Here is a 21,483-nt window from a genome sequence, read left to right on the forward strand (position 1 = left end):
TGGCAACTTTTATCATCCCTAGCCTGCGTAGCCAACAACCGTGTTGATGGGGTGATAGGAGTAGAGTCGCCCGGAGTGCTGTGTAGATATATTTCTCACATGCCCAGCGGGACCTTATTAACTGCTCCAATGCCTTATGGAAGGTCAATGCTACGTTCACTTTCCAAGTTGCACACACTTAGAGATGATTCGTGAGATATTGGAGCCTCAGTCATTAGAAAAGAGGGAGACCATCCTTGGATTAAATATGTACATTTGAAGGCTTTCCCTGATGGCGCTGGCGTGAGGAGAAGTGTGGCAGGAGCGGGTTTTGGGAGCGCATGTGTTGATCCATAGCAATCCAAAAGAAGACTCCAAACTAGCTCGATCCAGCAGTAATCTGGGCCTTTTGTGCTGTGGCACGTCGGTGTGGAATGCCCTCCCCTTGGAGTCCCGATTGACACATACATTGGTCTCATTTCGGCACCAAGTAGAAACATGGCTTTTTACCAAAGCCTTTGAAGGATAAATGCATTCCCTAAAGTAGCACACTGTTTTAACTGTTTTATTGTTTTAGGTTTTAATTTATATTAGCTTGTTTAATGGTTGAATATGTTTTTAGCTCTTTAAATTATTTATTGTTTTATACTGTTTAAACTGATTTTATCTGTACGCTGCCCTGAGATCTTAATGATATGGGCGGGATACAAATGTTTTAAATAAAATAAATAAACTGCTGTGTTCATATTTCAGAATATTGCCATATTAATGTAATTAGGGTGCAATCCTATGTGTGTTTAGATGGAAAAAAGTCCTACAATTCCCAGCATTCCCCAGCCAGCCTCTGATAGTTGTAGGACTATTTTTCTGTCTAAACATGCATGGCGTTGTGCCTTTAATGTCTTAAATAACTCCTATCTTAAGATGTTTAGAGCAACATTCAAATGCTGTCATATCTGCTTGATCATGCAATCATGGTATCTGCAAGAAGGATCACCACTCATATGCAGCTGCCCTAAATAAAGAACATAATCCAGTCACGACTAGTAGGATCTGTTACATCACAGTTGAATTCCATTTCTCTAGTAATTCATTCCATGCATTGACTATAACAGTTCCATGTACTGGGAAGAGCCTTTGTGGCACAGTTCACAGTGTGTTGGATTTGCACCCGAGAGGCCTGAGAACAGAGCTTTGCTTGGCTACGAAGGGCTCTGAGTGGCCTTAGCCATGTCACTGTTTCTCAGCCTTAAGGTGATAAGCCCACATATTTGTTCCAGGGAACACCTTCTTTCCTCCTCTGTACTTAATTTGATATTGACATGTGTCCATGAAGACTGGGTTAGATGGGGCATTTGTGACTTTCAAGGTAGGCTGCTCCTGGGAGTTCTATCTGCTATGGACTGTTCTTCATAGCGATATACAGCAGGGGTGGCCGACCTTTGCTCTGTCAAGGCCACATACCCTTGCAGGTTGTGTGTGGGTGTGTGTGGGGGGTGCATGTTGGTGGTGGGTGGGACCAAAGCCAGCAGTAGGCAGGGCCAGAGCCAAGAGGGGGTGGGTCAACCCTTTTCTCCTCCTTGCACTCTCTCTCCTCTCTTTTTCTGCCACCCTTTTTCTCTCTCTCCCTCTTCCTTCCTGTGCAGCGGGCTGTCAGGGAAGGGACAGCCTTCACTCTTGCCAGAGGTCTGAACTGATTGCTTGGTGAGGGGTTTTGGAATGAGGGCCATAAGAACATAAGAAGAGCCAAGGGTCTATCTAGTCCAGCATTCTGTTCACACAGTGGCCAACCAGCTGTTGATCAGGAAACCATAAGCAGGACATGAGTGTAACAGCTCCCTCCCACCCATGTTCCTTAGCAACTAGTGCATGCCGCCTCTGGTACTGGAGGTAGCACATAGCCATCAAGCCTAATAGCCATTGATAGCCATGTCCTCCAGGAATTTGCCTAAGCCCCTTTTAAAGCCATCCAAGTTAGTGGCCATCACTACATCTTGTGGTAGTGAATTCCATAACTATGCACTGTGTGAAGAAGTCCTCCCTTTTATCGCTCCTGAATCTCCCACCAGTCAGCTTCATGGGATGATCCTGGATTCTAGTATTATGAGAGAAGAAGAAAAATGTCTCCCAGTCCCCTGTCACCACACATGCATAATTTTGTACACCTCTTTCATCTCTCCTCTTACCTCCTTCCCCCTGCCCCGAATTATATTGCCAATTTTATATGCCAATTTTGTTTATTTGTTGTTCTTGTTTCCTCAGGTCAAGGTATTCAGCAAGCTGATGTTGATTCCAGCAAGAATTCTTTCTTGTTGACTGGACTACAGCCCAACACTGATTACTTGGTGACTGTTGCTCCTTTTTATGGGCAAGTGGAAGGACCCAGAGCCTCCATTAGGAGAAGGACTGGTGAGTACATGAGGGAGTATTATTATTATTATTATTATTATTATTATTAATAGCAGTGTTGGCTGAGCAAAGCAAGACCTATGGTTTGATTACTGGTCCATTCAGCATTCTGTTTGTAAGCTGGTGTGTAATGTGTTAGCTTAGTTTAAACCCAGTGATATCAGAATGAAGGTTAGTAGACATGTTCAGGGTACAATTCTATGTTTCTAGTTCGAATACTAGCTCACACGCACAGCCATATTCAAAAGAGGGAGGAAAACGCAAAATACAATACAATGTCATATCTCCCTTGAAGATTGAGCCCTAAGAATGAAAGTTGGTATGCACATTCAGGACAGTATTATGCATTTCAAATACAAAGCTCAGCTAGAACCCTGCTCCCTATTTTTTTTTAAAGATTAACAGGGGATTGCCATAGTGGTAGAATTTGGTGCTGACTGGCTATATATTTTTTTCATTTTTTCCATGAATGAACTTCTTCTAATAGTCACAGGCTTGAGTTTGAAGGATATTTGGAAGGTGAAGTAATTAGTCACTAGTTCACTGGGTTTTTCTGTGGGTTATACAGTTCTCCTGAACCCAGTCTATCTTTACTCTCTTTAGAAATCCTTATAGTCCAGACTTTGAGGACCATCGCTATTGACCCAACATCTATCCAGGTGGCTTGGAACATCATTCCTAATGCCCGGGGCTACAGGCTGGAGTGGAGAAAAGCAACAGGTAGGCTGGCCAGAATTTTGCAACACATGGAAGGGTGACTGAGAGGGATACCTGTGGACGGCTGGGGAGATTTCCTGCTGCAAGCTTTATGGGCAGAGTGTGTTAACTGATTCTCTTTTCCTTTCCCAACCAAGATGTTTCTTCGATGTGGTCTCTGAGTGTCTCCATTGGTGTAGGGTCCTCCTTTTTTCTAGAGCAGCCTTCCCCCAACCTAGCGCCTTCCAGATTGGTCGGACTACAACTCCGGTCATCCCCAGCCAGCATAAAACATCCTGGCTGGGGATGTTGGGAGTTGTAGTCTGGCGCCTTCCTATCTGGAAGGCGCCAGGTCGGGGGAAGGATGCTTAGAAGGAGGAGCATGGCAAGGCTGTTGCTGATGGAAAATTGTATGACGAGTAGGACATTGCTGAACTGGATGTGGGTCACCGTTGTGTCTAAGGAAGGATGAATCAGTCTGTTTCCAGGTCATGTCACTCCCATGTGCGTCCGCTCATACTCTGCTCCATTGCTGCATTAATCTGAAATGTTTGCTTTTTGTTAATCTTCATTCACATTAAAATCTGTATTTAGTGGCATAGTCCTCTGCTTGTTTAGCTAGAAAAGAGTCCCACAACTCCCACCATGCTCCAGCCAGTCATACGGGCTCGGAATGCTGGGAGTTGTAGGACTTGTTTCTGTCTAAACATAGATAGGATTGCACCCTTAAACATTTTAAATGTATTTTCTCTTGAAACGGACTTGTCTAAACATATTGTATCTCAAAATATGTAGTTTAATATGCATTTTGATTACCTTTTTGGAGCTAAGACCTCTGTCAGAATTCGATCAGCTTTCACGCATACCAAATTCTGACACAGGTCCTGGCAGATTTCTGATGGGGGAGAAATTTGTTCCATTTACATTTCAATGGGAATTCACCTTATTTTGCACCTTTGAACCACTATGCAAACCGAAACTCAGTTATCAATTGAAATTCGCACCTCTCTGAATTTTGCAATGGAGTTCTCCAATTTTAAAAATGCATAGAAAAATAAAATATTAGGGAAAATAGCATTCAAAAATGCATTATATTAACAAAAAGCCTTGCAAAAATATGTATATAAGGCTAAAATGCATTAAAATGTGGAAAGATGTGTATATAACGCCAAAATTGCATGAATTAGGCAAAATGTGCCAAAAATGCTTATGAATTTCCATGTCCCCATTTAAAAAACCCCAAAAGCCCAAAAGTTGGAGATGAACTGAAATTAAAACTGGAGAAATGATCAAAGTTCAAGACTATCTTCAAGAATAAGGAGGCCAAGTAGGAAGTGACACTTTTTATGGAATATGGTGTCTATTTACTAAATTCGCTAGTATTGAGAAGAATACACAACAACCTCCTGAGAGGTTGGCACAATCCATTAGGGTGATGAGTGATTACCAGATAATCTTGCTTGTACCAAATAGAGATCCTGAGCGATCAGAAAGACTGTAAATAAATTGACTCACATGTGGTGTATTTGGATTTGTTACTGTTCATTGTTACTTGGAAAAAATTCAATAAAATAATATTTTTTTTAAAGATCGGGGAAAATGAGAAACTGAGAGAAACTGAAATGGAAAGATTCATCCAACTCTAGTCCGGGAGTTAGGGATCAGGCTAGTTGATATCGTATTTCCCAATTCCACCTTGTGCTGATCTCCAGGTGTGGATCCCCCCAGGACTGTCTCCCTGCCCACCAGTGAGAACAGCCACACTCTGACAAGCCTGCAGCCGGGCACCGAATATCACATCACCCTCTACACCTTGTATGATGGCAAGGAGGTGGCCACGCCAGTTACCATCTCCCAGACTGGTGAGTGAGTAAGAGATGGATGCCTGCTTCTGCTTGCTGCACATCTAGCCCCTGGGTAAAGAACTTGTCTAGAAACCTGAGGGTTTCTAGACAAGTTCTAGAAACCTGAGGGTTTCTGAGGGGGTTACTTGCAAGCCGGCTCAGAGTGGAAATTTAAAATGGAGCATCAACCTGAACAAAAACCCGTAAGTCACCTGTTCAGTCTTATAATGTCACATGATGTGTCATGGCGCTTCTGCTTTCAGCATGCATTTAGAAATGAGATGTGAATGGATGTAAATATTAAAGCATCTGAACCTGTGGCAGAGCACAGAGGGTTTAAGGTTATGGGAAGAGTCTAAACCTACCTCTTCTAGACTTGCAAATGCTGAACGGCTGTACATAGGAAAGTCAGTGATGATATTGGTGGCAGAAGTCCTCTTTGTGCTGGCCGTGTCTCTAGGGAACAGCTCCCTAAGGCTTCTTCTAGCCCGGCCTTCCCTACTCCTGGATGTAGAATCATAGAATAGTAGGGTTGGAAGGGGCCTACAAGGCCATTGAGTCCAACCCCCTGCTCAATGCAGGAATTCAAGTCAGAGCATCCCTGACAAATGGCTGTCCAGCCTTGTCTTGAACGCCTCCAGTGTGGGAGAGCCCACCACCTCCCTAGGTCATTGGTTCCATTGTCGTATTGCTCTAACAGTCAGGAAGTTTTTCCTGATGTTCAGCCGGAATCTGGCTTCCTGTAACTTGAGCCCATTATTCCGTGTCCTGCACTCTGGGATGATCAAGAAGAGATCCTGGCCTTCTTCTCTGTGACAACCTTTCAAGTACTTGAAGAGTGTTGGACTACAGCTCCCATCACCCATAGCCAGCTGGCTGGCTAGGCACCAGGGTGGGGAAGGCTGGGCTCCAAGGCAGGAATTGTGGATCTGTTGACCCTGTAGTACTATCAGCTCATCTCCCCACTAGCTGAATTGGTTGCATAGCTTTGGGTTTTTTCTCCTATTTTCTGCCTGCCTGTGACAGACTTCCTGCCCCCAGCTGGCCTTCTGGGTGGTTCTTCCTTGCTGTACAATATGTAGCTTTGGGTTTTGTCTTGTTCTGCTGAGGCACAAAGCTCCATAAGTGGTCCTCCTTCCCATCCCTTCTGCCGCAAGCCAGCCAAACTGCCTTCTGCACTGAGCCCTGTTGCAGCCCTCCCCTGAGCTACAGCTGGCCCCCTTACTTGGCATCTCCGGGAGGGAGGATGCCTTCGCCCTTTTGCTGGCTTGCCTGACTTGGAGCTGCCATTTGCCTTGCAGGGGTGGTGTCACCCGTGGGAAGCATTTCTGACTTCAGGATCATTGAGATGTTAGGAAACAGAGTCCGACTGGCCTGGACAGGCGTCCCGGGGGCCACAGGGTATAAGATTGTGCTGCGCAACACCCAGGGTGAGTATCCAGGGGGAGCTGGTCGTGGGGTTGGCTTCATGGTTGGGGCCTACTGAGTGCTGGCGTGATGTAGTGGTTCGAGTGTTAGGCTAGGACCCAGGAGATCCAGGTTCTAGTCCCCACTCAGCCATAAAGCTCACTGGGTGACTTTAAGCCAGTAACTTAAGAGTAACTGACTCTCAGCCTAACCTACCTCACAGGGCTGTTGTGAGGGTAAAATGGAGAGGAGGAGGACCGTGTGAGCCCCCTTGGACTCCTTGGAGGAAAGGCAGGGTATAAATGAAACAAATAAACAAGATCCAGAGGCACACACAGCTAGTAGGGGCGGAGGGAAGAGCAAATCATAACCAGAGGAGAGGGAGTCGTACAAGGAAATGAAACCTCATTTGTTGATAATTGGAAGCCCCGTCCTACCCAGATATGGTTCCTCAGCCACCTCCAGATACTGTCTGCATGTTCTAGGCTTTACTCTGCAACCGTGATGGCTAGGAACTTCCTCTTTAAAAAAAAAAAATGAAACTGAGATTCTGAGATAGTGCACCTGCAAGGTAAAGTCAGGAATGTGTCGCGTATAGACAACCCCAGATATGTACACATGGCTGTTGTGGTCTCTGCTGCAGATGGCACGGAGAGGGTTCGGCATATCCCAGGCTCCCAGACCGCTGAGGACCTCGTTGATCTGAAAGAGGATGTCTCCTATGTGGTGCGTGTGTCAGCTCTTATTGGTAGCCGTGAGGGTAGTGCCGTTCCTCTCAACATCCGAATCCGTAAGTGTTAACTGACTAGAATCTAGTAGTAGGACCCTAATAGCATCTGCTTGGAGGTAAGAGCGAGGGTTTCCCTGCTGAGTGCAGAAGGGAGACAGCCGTTCTTCAGCATGTTGCAGGGAAGCCCGCTCTTATTTCCAGTCAGAGAGATGTAAACTTTCAGTACCCTGCTCTTTAAATACCTTTGAAATGTAAAGGTATTTAAGCCCGTCCTGTAAGGAGAAGTTCTGGAAACCAGAGGCTTGTGTTTGAAAATGCTGTTTTTGTGTCTCCTGAGTGCATAGAATTGAGCTCTGCTTTATATGTCTGAAAGCTGTTGCACTGGGGGTTACTCTGCTGTGGACATGCACAGAATTGAGATGCGCTTTGTATGCTTGGTGGTGAAATGTCCCAACTGGCAGAAATTACAATTAGCCACAGCCACTTTGCTTTGCTCCACCCACTCTGTCCTTGGCTCCACCCCATAGCCCCATCCACTGCCCTGAGAGCCTTCCCAGGGCACAAAACGGTTCCCCACCCCTGATGCAGTATAACGGGGGAAACTAAAAGTGGTGGCTGTCAGAAGCAGGGAGTCTGCGGGAGCACTGGTGTCTGTTGCTCCCCTGCTCCTGAAACTCAGCCTGCACCTCTGAAAGGTGGAAGCGGAGAGGAGGTTTTACCCTATTCTTTTGTTCAGTTGGGAGGGATTGAACGCAGGGGGGAGGCATTCAACCCGGCAGTAGTTGTACTCACATTTCCTCGCTCCTGGAGAATTGGTAGAGGTGGCAGGACCTTGAGATGTGTTGAATACCGTCTGTCAATGTTGTTTATTTAAATTACTTGGAAGTGGACTTATACACTGCAGCCTACAAAAGTAGCTGGATTCTTAGGGGTAGTCTCCAATGTTAGTCCTACGCAGAGCAGACCCCTTGAAATGAATGAGGCTTCAGTTAGTCACAACTAAGTTAATTTAAAAAAGTTAACAGTTAAAGTTAAGTCCCATTCATTTTAATAAACAATAAACATTGGGTACTACCTGTAGTTTTAAAGAACACACACCAACAACAAGAGGGAAAGGCACAATTATGTCCAAAAACAGGAGAGAAGATATTCTCAAGTGCCTGAAAATGGTTTAATAAGCCCGATGTGTTTTGGAAAGATATTTTCTTCCTCCATGTGTATTTTGAAAAACCTTACTGATACTTCCTCTGTTTCAAACAATTACGAAAGTAGTTGGATTCCTAGTTTTGCCATAACTGTTTCCTTCAGTTCTGCCAGAACAACGCTCAAAAGTGGGCCATGCAAGATGAATCCATCCTTCTTTTTGCCTCTTCTGTTTGTGGGCTTTTGCTGGGCCTGCCAACCCTCACTCTCCCCCAAGAATTCAGTGCTTCCTTGTAACCTTGCCAGGCTCTTCCAATAACCCGGTTTTCTGCCCTCCTGTGGCAGGGCGACCGATTGTAGGCAGCGTATCCAACTTGCGCATGGTGCCGGTGGGACTGGGTCACATCCGGATCCTGTGGACTCCCATCTCCAGGGCTACAGCTTACAAGCTGGTGATTGTCAACACCCAGGGTAAGGACTGAACTCTCTGTGTGACTGTGTGATCATCTGAAATAGAAGATTCACCCTGTTCAGTGTAATGATGCCATTCTTTGCCCCACTTCTGACCCCGAGAGTTATGAACGTGGGTGAAAATGGACAGGGGCCTTGCGGGGGAAATGAGCTGGGGATGGGCAGGGATGTTCTGATCTTTTGAAGGCCAAACAGGGATCTGGGAGAGACAGTTAAAGCAATGGGTTCAGAACCTCAAGCTTGGGGACCAAACTTGGTCCTCTGGGGTTCATCATGCTGTTTCCACTGGCCCCACCCCCTTTCCCCCAAGCACTGATAGTTGGGTGGTTTCCTGGCTTTTGTGCAGGTTTTTTCCCCATTCTAAAATGATGACATGCAATAAGAGCATTAAGCTATAATATGCTGGTATTTTTCGCCCCACCTATTTTGCTTCCCCCCCTCCCTGGAATGTGGCCTCCAAGAGCTTCTCTGAAATGGAATTTGGCCCTCGGGCTGAAAGAGGTTCTGCACCCCTGGTTAAAAGCACTGCAGCACAAATGTGGTGCCTCTGCAGTGTCTGGACCGGATCTGAGGGAGGATGCTTTTGTCGGACTTGTGTGACAAGGCAGGGAAGTTGTGTTCAGTGTGGGGATTGAGTAACGTGAACCAAATTGGGAAAGGTTGATTCCGTTTCCTCTTCACACTTCTTTAGATGGCTCCGAGGATATCAGGCGGATTGGTGGCGACCAGAGTTTCTTTGACCTGCAGGATCTGAAGGACGGCGTCACCTACTCGGTGCAAATCATGACGCTGTCAGGCAGCCAGGAGAGCACCCCTGCCACCCTTACTTTCCAAGTGGGTATGTTCTCTCTCTGGGCCTGGGCTGCCTCATTCTCCTTGGTGGTGCTGGCCAGGTTGCAAGCACCCGGATCCCTGCAATTCTTACCACTTCAGCACTGCAAGGTCGTTGTGGCAGGTAAAGGCCTAGTGCAGCCTTCCCCAGCCTAGCCCCTCCAGATGTGTTGGACTGAAAGGCTGGCTGGGAGAATGCTGAGAGTTGCAGCCCAAAACATCTGGATAGCACCAGTTGGGGAAGGTGGGTCTAGCAGGACATCTTACCTCTCTTGGCAAGGGTTTGACCCTGCTGCAGCACTGCAGCACGATGCTTCTCTTCCACTGTCTTTAGATCTGCGTCCCTTTAGCAGTGCAATCCAGCAATCCCACTCAGGGCTCAGGACTTTGCGAGAGTGCTCTGCAGACATGCTTTGGCATGTGTCCCTTTCTGCCTATGTCGAGAACTCAGAGAGCTCTCTCATAATACTAGAACCCAATAGGGGTCATCTCGTGAATCTGATTGGTGGGAGATTCAGGACATATAGAAGGAAGTACTTCTTCACACAGACCACAGTTAAACTATGGAATTCACTACCACAGGATGTAGTTATCTTTTATATTCTTTTAAACTGTTGTGCTATTTATATCTTAACATTTTAATATGTGCCTGGGAGGACTATTGGGCAACTCAGGGAGTCAGAGAGGTGCCACCATAACTGTGGTCACGGGCAGGGGGAGGTATGGCGTTGGGGGATTAACAGGCCAGATGAGGAGAAGAGGGGCTAGACACCTTACAGCTGTCCCCTCTTCTGGTTCTTCCCCCAACCTGATGGTTCCCGGCAGCCTTACCAGTCTGCCCTCGGGTCTGGTGGTGCTGCTGCTGAATGCCAGGTCGGTCCAAAATAAAATCTCCCTCATCCATGATTTGATTGTGGATGAGGGGGCTGACCTGGCATGTATTACTGAGACCTGGGTGGGGGAACTGGGAGGGGTCACTCTCTCCCAGCTGTGCCCTCCTGGGTACTCGGTGCAGCACCAACACCGACTTTAGGGTCGGGAAGGGGGGGTTGCCATGGTCTATAGGAATTCAATCTCCCTCTCCAGGCTTCCTGCTCATTCGAGCGCAGATCTTGAGTGTTTGTACCTTGTGTTGGGTACCCAGGACAGATTGGGGATTCTGTTGGTGTACCGCCCACCCCGCTGCCCATCAGACTCCCTGCCTGAGCTGACGGAGGTGGTCTCGGACTTGGTGTTGAGGACCCCTAGGATGATGGTCCTGGGGGATCTCAACTTCCATGCCGAGGCTGCTGTATCCGGGGCGGCTCAGGACTTCATGGCCGCCATGACAACCATGGGGCTGTCCCAACATTTCATCGGCCCAACGCATACAAAAGGACACACGCTTGATCTGGTTTTCTCGACTGGGCAGGAGGATGGTGATCTGAAAGTGGAGGAATTAACATCTGTCCCTTTGTCATGGTCAGATCATTTCCTGCTGAGGTTTAGACTCCTGGCGGCCTTTCCCCTCTGCAAGGGTGGGGGACCTATTAAAATGGTCCGCCCCCGGAGATTAATGGATTCCGATGGATTCCAGAGGGCTCTGGGGGATTTTCCTGCTGGTATGGCTGGTGCTCCTGTCGAAGCCCAGGTCGCTCTGTGGAATGCAGAGATGACTCGGGCGGTTGACACGATCGCGCCCAAGCGCCCTCTCCCTCTGAGCAGAGCCCGGCCAGCTCCTTGGTATACACCTGAGCTGAGGGCAATGAAGCAAGAGGGGAGACGGCTAAAACTCAGGTGGAGGAAAACTTGTGCTGAGTCTGACCGAACACAGGTAAGAGCCCACTATCGAGCCTACTCTGTGGCGGTGAGGGTGGCAAAGAGACAGTTCTTTTCCACCAGCATTGCATCTTCTCAGTGTCGTGCAGCGGAGCTTTTCCGAGTGGTTCACGGCCTGTTACATTCTGGGCCAGGGAGAGAGACGGTGGAACCCTCGGTCGCACGCTGTGACGAGTTTGCACGGCACTTTGAGGATAAAGTCGCTCAGATTCGTCATGAATTGGACACCACCATTAATGCAGTTCCATTGGTAGAGGCATTCAGAGCACCATCTGGTCCAGTTTTATTGGATGAGTTTCAGTTACTGAGGCCTGAGGATGCGGACAAGGTGCTTGGCCAAGTCCGATCGACCACTTGTGTGCTTGACCCTTGCCCTTCATGGCTTATTAAATCAAACAAGGAGGGGTTGTCCGGCTGGGTCCAGGAGGTTGTAAATTCCTCCTGGAGAGAGGGAGTGGTGCCTGCCGCTTTAAAAGAGGCAGTAATTAGACCACTCCTGAAAAAGCCTAACCTGGACCCAGGGGATGTTAACAATTATAGGCCAGTGGCCAACATCCCCTTCCTGGATGCTTGAGCGGGTGGTTGTAGGACAGCTCCAGGCACTGTTGAATGAAACCGATTATCTAGATCCATTTCAATCGGGCTTCAGGCCTGGTTTTGGAACAGAAACTGCCTTGGTCGCCCTGTGGGATGACCTCTGCCGGGAGAGGGACAGGGGGAGTGCGACCCTGTTGATTCTCCTGGACCTCTTAGCGGCTTTCGATACCATTGACCATGGTATCCTTCTGGATAGGTTGTCTGGGTTGGGAGTAGGAGGCACTGCACTACAGTGGTTCTGCTCCTACTTGGATGGCCGATTCCAGAAGGTGGTGCTGGGGGATTACTGCTCTGTGCCATGGAAATTGTGCCATGGGGTTCCACAGGGCTCTATTTTATCCCCCATGCTGTTTAACATCTACATGAAACCGCTGGGGGAGGTTATCCGGAGGTGTGGGCTGAGGTGCCATCAATATGCAGATGACACCCAGCTCTACCTCTCTTTTACATCAAAACCAGGTGAGGCAGTGACTGTTCTGAATCAGTGCCTGGGCACAGTAATGGACTGGATGAGGGCTAATAAACTGAAACTAAATCCAGACAAGACGGAGGTACTGTTAGTGGGTGGTTCGTCTGCCCGGCTAGGTGATATTCAACCTGTTCTGGAGGGGGTTGCACTCCCCCTAAAGGATCAGGTTCGTAGTTTGGGGGTGCTCTTGGAGCCAGAACTGTCACTTGAGGCACAGGTGAACTCAGTGGCACGGAGCACTTTTTATCAGCTTAGGCTAGTATACCAACTACGCCCTTATCTGGACAGAGATAGCCTAGCTACAGTTATCCATGCTCTGATAACTTCTCGTCTGGATTACTGCAATGCGTTATACGTGGGGCTGCCTTTGAAAACGGTCCGGAAACTTCAGCTGGTCCAAAATAGGGCAGCAAGATTGTTAACAGGGACTGGCCTGTGAGCTCATATTACGCCAGTACTTTTCCAGCTGCACTGGCTGCCAGTCCATTTCCGGGCCCGATTCAAAGTGCTGGTGTTAACATTCAAAGCCCTTAACGGCTTGGGGCCAGGTTACCTGAAGGATCGCCTCCTCCCATATGTGCCTGCCCGGACCTTAAGATCATCATCAGCGGCCCTTCTCCGTGAGCCCCTGCCAAAGGAAGTGAGGCGGGTGGCTACTAGGAGGAGGGCTTTTTCTGCTGTGGCATCCCGGCTCTGGAATGAGCTCCCTAGTGAGGTTCGCCTGGCGCCTACATTGTATTCCTTTCGGCGCCAGGTGAAGACCTTTTTATTTTCCCAGGCATTTTAGCATTTTAGCTTTCTAAATTTTTATCTTTGCTGTTTTAAATCTGTATTTTAAACTCCTGCACTGCTGCTAGGTTTTATTGTGGTTGTATTGTTATATTGTGGTTTTAATGTTCTGTATATTTTAAATTGTTTTATTGTGTGTTGCTTGGATTTAATTTTTGTGAACCGCCCAGAGAGCTTCGGCTATTGGGCGGTATAGAAATGAAATAAATAAATAAATAGTGATGGCCACCAATTTGGATGGCTTTAAAAGGGGGTTAGACAAATTCCTGGAGGAAAAAGGCTATCAATGGCTAGTCCTGATGGCTATGTGCTACCTCCAGTACCAGAGGCAGTGAGCTTTTGTACAGCAGTTGCTGGGGAACATGGGTGGGAGGGTGCTGTTGCACTCATGCCCTGCTTGTGGGTTCCTGGTCAACAGCTGGTTGGTCACTGTGTGAACAGAACTGTGGAGTAGATGGACACGTGGTCTGATCCAGCATGGCTCTTCTTATGTTCTTATACAGAGATGGGAGAGGCAGATAAATTCCATAGGTGATTATAGGCAAGTCATTATGTCCCAGCCTCCACTCCTGGTCTACAATGTGGCAATAACCATTCCTCCCTGCCTTACAGAGGTGTTGGACAGATTGCTAAGATAATATACAAGAAGCCGTTGAGCATTTTCAAAGTGCTATATAAATATGAAATGGTTTATTATTGCTATTATTATTTCTGTGTGTTCTATCTATTTTTACCTACCACCCCCTCAATTGTACCTCTGACCTTGTAGAATACCCATCTGTGGGCAGCATCAGCAACGTAGAGGCAGGTACAGTCGGGCCCAACCAGTTGCGAGTGACGTGGGATCCAATTGCTGGGGCTACTGGCTATAAGGTGACATGGCGGCCGAGAGATGGTGAGTGTATTGTGCATGACGAGAATGATATATTCTGACTGCAGAAGTTGACGTACGTGGAACTTGGGGTCTTATTGTACTCAAGGACAAGCATACTGGTGGGCAATACAGTGTCAAAACTAGAGAAATAAAACTCTAAGGGTGGAAGAGACCAAACCACAAGTGAGGAAGACCTGAGGCATTTCTCCAGAGGGTGCCTGGTGCCTGGTTATAGTAACTGACAGTACATTAGAATGTTGTAGATTTATTTTGGTAAAATTGTCAATAAGAAGGCTAGCTGACCTTGTGACCCTGAAACTAACTGGAATATCCATAGCAAGGGTCCCTGGCCTTTTTGGGTTGGTGGGCACATTTGGAGAGAGTACCGTGGGCATTCTCACAAAATGGCTGTCATGGCATTGGGTGGGGGGACTTGCCCATTCATAAAATGGCTGCCATGGTGGGCCCTCATTTCCCAAAAGGCAAACTGATGAGACTAAAAGGAAAGTAACATGCCCAAGAACCTAAGGCTGTGGTGGGGTCTGAGCTCCAAAACACAAAACCACTCTTTTGAACGTTAATAAAGAAGGCACTGGAGGGCAGCACTTTGCTTTGCAGCATGCCAGCTTCCTGGTTTTTTTTTTTTAACACTTTAAGAAATAAAATGAAAATCAGGAGGCTGGTGAGCACCAAGAGACGTATCCGCAGGCACATTGGTGCCCCTAGGCACCATGTTGGAAACCCCAGTTCCATAGCACAACAGCTTTGCCTCAGCTCTCAATTTTGGGCCCTTTCTACTGGATCCATTGCTGCTTCTGGAAGCTCAGGTTGTGGCAATGACAAGGAGTGATTTCCACCAGCTCCAGCTGGTGAGAAAGCGACACCCCTTTCCACCATGTTTGAAGCTGGTGGTTGTCATTTGCTTATCGGTCACCTTGAACTGCACTTTTATCATACCTGCTATGCAGAAATTCCCTTAAAAGCTCGTTAAGGCCTTGCCACTGCAGCAGAATTTGGTGCCTGCCTTCTGAAAAGCTGTATCGTGTTGATTATTCTACGCTGTATAATGGTGTTCCCCAACCTGATGCCTTCCAGGCATTCTGATTATTGACCATGCTGGCTGGGGCTGATGAGAGTTGATGTCCGAAACATCTGGTGGGGAACCAGGATGGGGAGGGCTGCTGTAGAAGATGCCAAATGGAGCAATGGGCCACCCTCTGTGTGGCCCTCTTCGTTCCAGTTGCTGCATTGCCATCACCAAATGATGTCTTTGTATACAGGAGATGCTGGAGAGCTAGTAAGTGCTAGCTCTTACCGGAGCCTCTGAACAATCCCATATCCCTTCCAGCTCAGAGCTTTCTGGACTGCTGGCTGCCAACTCTTGAGCATCGGGCTCTTCTCAGTCCTCGAATTAAAAATACATTTTAGGGCAACCACAGATAAAGGGCTGTATGCTGTCCATGGAATCCAATGGCAAAACACATTAAAATGAGTGATGCTTTGTTTTGTTTTAAGACATAAAGACCGAAAATGAAGTAAGCATGCCAGTGAATTTTCTTTCCCCTCATCTGTTTAGATGGCACATCAGACTAGGGCACATTCTACACCTTAAGTTGCAAAATCACATGAAAAGAAAAGTTGCCATCTAGATTGGGGTGGGCAACGTGTGATCACGTTGCCAGGGGTCTGCCAGGGGTGTGATTCATCTGCTCCCCACGAGAGGAAAGTTTGGATCTGGAAGAAAGCAGTTGCGTCTCCATCCCCAGGGCAGGCAGAGGATGTGGCATGCAGTGTACTACCCAGCAGGCTGCATGCTCTCCTCCCCAACCCCTGCTGTTCCCCCTGTTGCCCCCCCTGCTGCCCTCTGTGGCGCCAGAAAAAAACCCATCTGTTTACTGCTACAAAGTGGTAATTAGGTCAAATGTAGTGTGTGGTTTGCCACCGATTTTTTTGCCACTGCAAACCACTGTGCCACCACTACAGGGTACGGGAACAATACCACAGGGCACTGGAGAGGTGCAGCCCATGGATCAGTGGGTCCGGGAGGGGCAGCAGTTGCCAGGATCTCTTCCTCCCCTACCATCTAAGATCCAGGCCTAAGATCCAGGGGAGAGAGCTTTCTCTGTGTTCTGACATGAGCTGACGCTAGGTTGGTTGAGATGCTGATGCTAAGTCAGGAAGTACGGCATGGAGAAATCCAGCTCTCTCGGGCTCGACAGATTTCCCTTGAGCCCCTGGCTCGACTGGCATTAGCAAGCCAAGCCGTGGGCTCCCCACCGGAACTCGTGGACTCCCATGGCAGGGTCGCTGGGCATGAGGCTCTCCTGCTCCCTCCCGGGCCCCAGGAGCGAGGAGAGGCTTGCACACAGCGTACCAATGGTGATGGCAGTGGCGGAAGTCCATGAGCCGGCTCGACATGACCTGTGTCAAGTCAGGCCAGCTCGTGGACAAGTGAGCCAGAGTCTGGGCGGCCGAGCCACTGAAAACTCAGCAGGCTTGCCCCCCCAGATGGGTTCCTCCGCCATCCCCAGGTTGGGGCTCATGTTTTCCTTCCTTCTGATCTTTTCATAACTATAAGCACGGTGTGCTATATCTTGCGCATCTGGTTTTCTATTGTTAATGATAGGCTTTGATTCCTAAATTTAGCTTAAAAAAATCTATGTGGCAGTAAACAAATTACCAATCAAGCATCTGTTTTATGTCTTCTGATGATCTGACTCACAGTGCATTGTTGAGTCTGCCAGGGGTGTGATTCATCTGCTCCCCACCAGAGGAAAGTTTGGATCTGGAAGAAAGCAGTTGCGTCTCCATCCTCAGGGCAGGCAGAGGATGTGGCATGCAATGTACTACCCAGCACGCTGTTGCTTCTCATATGCTCCCTCCTTTCCCTGTTGCTTCGGTTTGTTGCTTGTGTTTCTTTGGACAGCAGCACCTCCCTCCCTCCCTCCCTCCCGCGCAGACACATGCGCGCGTGCGCACAACACACATGCGTACGCGCACACACAGAGTCATGCACAATATATTACCATTACAAATCTGTGCCTCAGAGGGATGTAACTATTCACATCCTGCTTGCCGTACACTGACTTTGTCATATGCGTGGAAGCTGTTCTGTCAATTGGAGCTGCAGCCTCTACGCTCTCACTTGCCACGTGTGGCGGAAAGAGCCACCCAGAGCTGCTCTCTGGGGGCTCTAGGCTGGGAGCCTTTGTGCTGCAGTAGCTCCCTCTGATTTCACCCCGCTTGTGAAATCTCCTGCCTCCAACTTGCTGTCTTCCTCTTCTCTCCAGCCCCAGGTCAAGAGATCTCTCGAGTCCTGCCAGCCGATATAAACTCCCACACTATTGAGGGCCTGAGGCCGGGGGTCACCTACATCATCGGGGTCTCAGCCTTGGTTGGCAGCAGAGAAGGCAGCCCAGGCACTACCACTGCTACAACAGGTGAGACCAATAGCCCTGGCTCCTGGGCAATGCCCCTCTCTCCAGCCCCTGCAGATCTGCCTGGATGGCCCCGTTCTCCACCGTCCCTGTCTGTCCTTTGCACTGCAGCGCCTGACCAAGTGGGAACGGTCACCAGCCTCCGAGTGCTTGAGTCCAGGAGCAACGTGGTCCGAGTTACATGGATTGGAGTGCCTGGGGCTACAGCATACAAAGTGGTGTGGAGCCGGCGCGATGGTAAAGTCACTCTCCAGGTTTCTCCGTTTTTGTCTTTCCGTGAAGCTGCTGCTGAAACCCCTTGTGGCTGCCTGTTGGCCTGTAAAGGCCCATCATGTTGTCAGCAGGGTCTGTTCTTTGTAAGCCAGAGAACCCCAGGACGTTGCTACCGTAGCTCGATCATATGTATAAAATAGGTTAAGGTGATATCTTTCCTTGGATTAGTGAAGTGGGATCCATCCATAGTGGATATGGCATTGGGGGTGTGTGTGCAGGATATTTGTTCATTCATTCATGTATTTGAAAGATTTTTAACCCCGCCTTTCAGGGTGCGCTGTCCTCACAAGGTAGCTTACAATTTTACAAAAACATGAATATACAAATTACAATAACCACCAAATATAGACAGGAATAAATGTGTCTTTGAGGTCTTTTTAAAAGCCAGCCGTGATGAGGCCATACATATCTCCCCAGGGAGGGAGGTCCAAGGTGTGAGGCCACCACTGAGAAAGCCCTGTCCCTGTACCCTGTACCCATCAGCCAAATGGCTCTTACTGGTGAGTCAGAGAGTAGGGCTTTCAATGCTGACCTTAACATCCCATGTTTTTAGCTTTGGGCAATCTCTCTTCAGATTAAGAAGGAGAGGAGATGCCAGAGGGGAAGGAAAAACTGGTAGGTGAAGATGGAATTTGCTAGGTGTGGAGGCTGTTACCATTTCAAAGCCCCAGTCACATAAAGGATGGAAGATGGTTCCAATGGAGATGTCTGTAAGAAGTAATAGTTAGAGCTAATGAGGTATCCTCCTAAGTGATACATACTTTCGCCCTGTTTGAGCTACTTGGAATCCCTTGTTCTGGTCAGAATAGAGGGAAAGTGAGAGCTAAAATGAGTCCGGGGAGTAGAAGCAGGGGAAAACTCAAGCAAATTCTCTTTAACTTAGATTTGCTTGTACAAATTAATATTTTTGTTTTTCCCAATGTCAATTATGTCAGTGTTACCCATTATAGGTGCTACTGGACTTAACAATTTTAGAAGAAGAAGCAATAACACCAAGCTGTAGAATTAGTCTTGGGAACTTAATACTTCCCATTAATGCCTCTTCAAGAAGATTTTAGTTTATTTTTTAAAAAATCCCTCAAAGCTGAATTTCCAAAGGAAAATGTATATATAGTCATATACAACAGTAGAGTTTGAATTCTGAATTTTTTCCCAACTGTGAATTTGTTCAACATTTTATTTTAGTTCTAAGTAAAACCACCACAAAACAAGTCATAATCCAGGGGGCTGTCCCATCTTGATGCTGTGATTGGATGTTATCGGACTGACATGTTGTTTCCTGCAGGGCATTGTAGGGCAAGTCTGTTCTTTTAGCATTAGCCAGCAGTGGTGTTGCCTGTTAGTCTGTTCAAGATTTACATGTGCCTTTTGTGAGCTGCAAAAGCCTGACCTGGCTTTCGCTGTCTCTTTTAACTAGGAAGGTAACATTCTCTTCTTTTGAAGGGGGACCTGAAAACAGCAAAGTGGTTTCGGGAAACACCAATTCCTTTGACATCCTTAACCTGGAAGGAGGAGTCAGCTACACAGTGAAGGTCACAGCACAGATTGGCAACCGGGAAGGAGACCCTGTGTCTATTACTGTCACCACGCGTAAGACTTACTTGTTTACTTGTTTAGACTTACTTGTCACATTCGTATTTCACACACACACCCCTTTCTTTCAAGGAGCTCTGGCTGGTATTTTAGCCTCACTACAACTCTTTGAGTTCGGCTGGGTTGCGAGAGGGTGGCTTCCTCCAGGCTAGCAATGAATGAGTCGAGATTTGAGCCTGCACTTCTTAGCACAATGCCATGGGGGAGACCTCTGCCTCTCTTTCTATGTGGGGACTTGAATCCTGGATTGGGCAGTGGCTGTGCTTGTACCTATCATCATCTCAGAAACTCTCTGGAAACAAAGACTGTGAATGGGGTGTGAACAGGGGGCTTCTGGCTCTTTGAAAATGTTCATCCAGGGAGTATGCAGGTAGCTAGAGGACTTGTTTATTTTTTTTTACCCCATATTAATAGGCAAAATGGGCTCTGGTAGTGCCTTACAGCAGGGATCCCTAACCTTTTGGGTCAATGGGCTTGTTTGGAATTTTGAGAGATAGTGTTGTGGGTGCTTTCACAAAATGGCTACCATTGTGGGCACAGCTGGTCACAAAACACTCATTTCCCAAAAGGCAAACTGGTAAGACTAAAAGAAAAGTAACTCGCCCAAGAACCTCGGTACAAGGCAGAGGTGGGGTCTGAGCTCCAAAACACAAAACCGTTTTGCCGAACCCAAATAAAGATGGCACTGGAGGGCAGCACTTTACTTTGCAGCACACCAGCCTTCCAGTTTAAATTGAAGTATATATATTTTAAGAAATAAAATAAAAATCAGAAGGAGCAGGGAGCCTGGCAGGCACCAAGAGAGGTGTCCGCAGGCACGTTGGTGCCCATGGGTGCCATGTTGGAGACTCCAGCCTGTCAGGATGAATCTAGGCATCTCTTCCATTTCCGTCCGCAAAGCTCATGCCTGTCATCCAGGTTGCATAAGAGGAATAGTTCCTTCTCCTGTCTGGTGATGACCAAATGCCCCATGTTCTGTTGCCAATCCTCCCACTTTTCCTTTCAGCGACAGTCCCAGCTCAGCCCGTAGGGAATCTGCGTGTGACCGACTCCTCAGAGAGGCGTGTCCGGCTAGAATGGAGCCCTGCACCTGGTAGCACGGGCTATCGGCTCACCTGGCGGCTAGCAGCTGGTGAGTGCCTCCTTATGACAGTGACGCCTCTTTCGCTGCCGCCCAGCACCCAGGATGTTAACTGCCTCTCTTGCATGCAACAGGTGGGCCGGAGAGGAGCCAGCAGCTGCAAGCCGGCGTCAACACCTACGACATTGAAGACCTGCAGCCAGGAGGGCGCTACGAAATCCGCATCATGAGCCTGTCAGGCAACCGGGAGAGTGAAGCGGTGGCCATTGTCGCCACCACTGGTAAGACCCCAGTCCCTGTCCTCTGCTAAGGGGGCACCCCAAGCATTAGCCCTAGAAGAGCCCCGAGTACCAGCTGCTGTAGAGAAGATAAGTTTCTGTTTAAGAATTGGGCATCAGTCAGAGACAAGGGAAATGTATCTGCCTGTTACTGGTGTCATTAAATGGCCTCCAGTTTCCTGCAGAGATCTGCCTCAGGTGAAGCTCTGCTTGGAAGAAAGGAGCCATCCTCTGGTGAAATCATCAAATTGCATTTCCTTGGAGTGAAAATCCCTGCTCCGGACTTCTCTAACCGGTGTTTTGTGTTGTCTGTCTGTCTTTCTTGGAAGGTATATATATTTCCAGAAGAGTAGATTAGAGCAGTTGTAATTTAACATTGCTTTTCAGAGCACTAGGGGACAGAAAAGGGTTAAATAAATTTAAAAACTGATACTCATGAGGAGGATGCTTACATGACGTCGCCCAAGATAATTGGATGCATGGGTCTTCCTTTTGCCCCCTTAGCAGTATTTTATTCCACTTGCTGTTTTTGGCTCCATTTCTAAAGGAATATTACTTTCATATCTACAACTGTGTTTATATATTATTACTTTTCATATTTTTGAATCGCCTTTCCACAGTGTAGTACTCAAGCTGATGTGTGACTATAATGAACCAGTAGCCACTAGTTGTGCGAATGGGGCTGTTCTCCTGCCCATCCTGGTCTACAAACATCTTTGCAATGAAAACACGCCCTCACTTGTCCGCGGTTCTTAGAACTCCTT

The 21,483-nt window shown here is 47.8% G+C and overlaps 1 protein-coding gene across 1 annotated transcript in view; it reads left to right on the forward strand.

Moving 5' to 3' along the window:
• Positions 1–21,483, forward strand: part of COL7A1 (collagen type VII alpha 1 chain) — a 159,004-nt gene that overhangs the window by 20,011 nt on the left and 117,510 nt on the right. Inside the window, exons 11-23 of the mRNA XM_084832478.1 lie at positions 2,242–2,388; positions 2,992–3,108; positions 4,797–4,946; positions 6,230–6,358; positions 6,979–7,125; positions 8,554–8,679; positions 9,371–9,517; positions 13,953–14,078; positions 17,354–17,497; positions 17,606–17,731; positions 19,211–19,357; positions 20,367–20,492; positions 20,576–20,722. Coding sequence (XP_084688604.1) covers positions 2,242–2,388; positions 2,992–3,108; positions 4,797–4,946; positions 6,230–6,358; positions 6,979–7,125; positions 8,554–8,679; positions 9,371–9,517; positions 13,953–14,078; positions 17,354–17,497; positions 17,606–17,731; positions 19,211–19,357; positions 20,367–20,492; positions 20,576–20,722 — 1,779 coding nt within the window. The remainder of the gene's footprint in view (positions 1–2,241; positions 2,389–2,991; positions 3,109–4,796; positions 4,947–6,229; positions 6,359–6,978; positions 7,126–8,553; positions 8,680–9,370; positions 9,518–13,952; positions 14,079–17,353; positions 17,498–17,605; positions 17,732–19,210; positions 19,358–20,366; positions 20,493–20,575; positions 20,723–21,483) is intronic.

Source organism: Heloderma suspectum, chromosome 2, assembly GCF_057233095.1.
Source record: "Heloderma suspectum isolate Gila_16-S chromosome 2, 16-S_ref, whole genome shotgun sequence".
NCBI lineage: Eukaryota > Metazoa > Chordata > Lepidosauria > Squamata > Helodermatidae > Heloderma > Heloderma suspectum.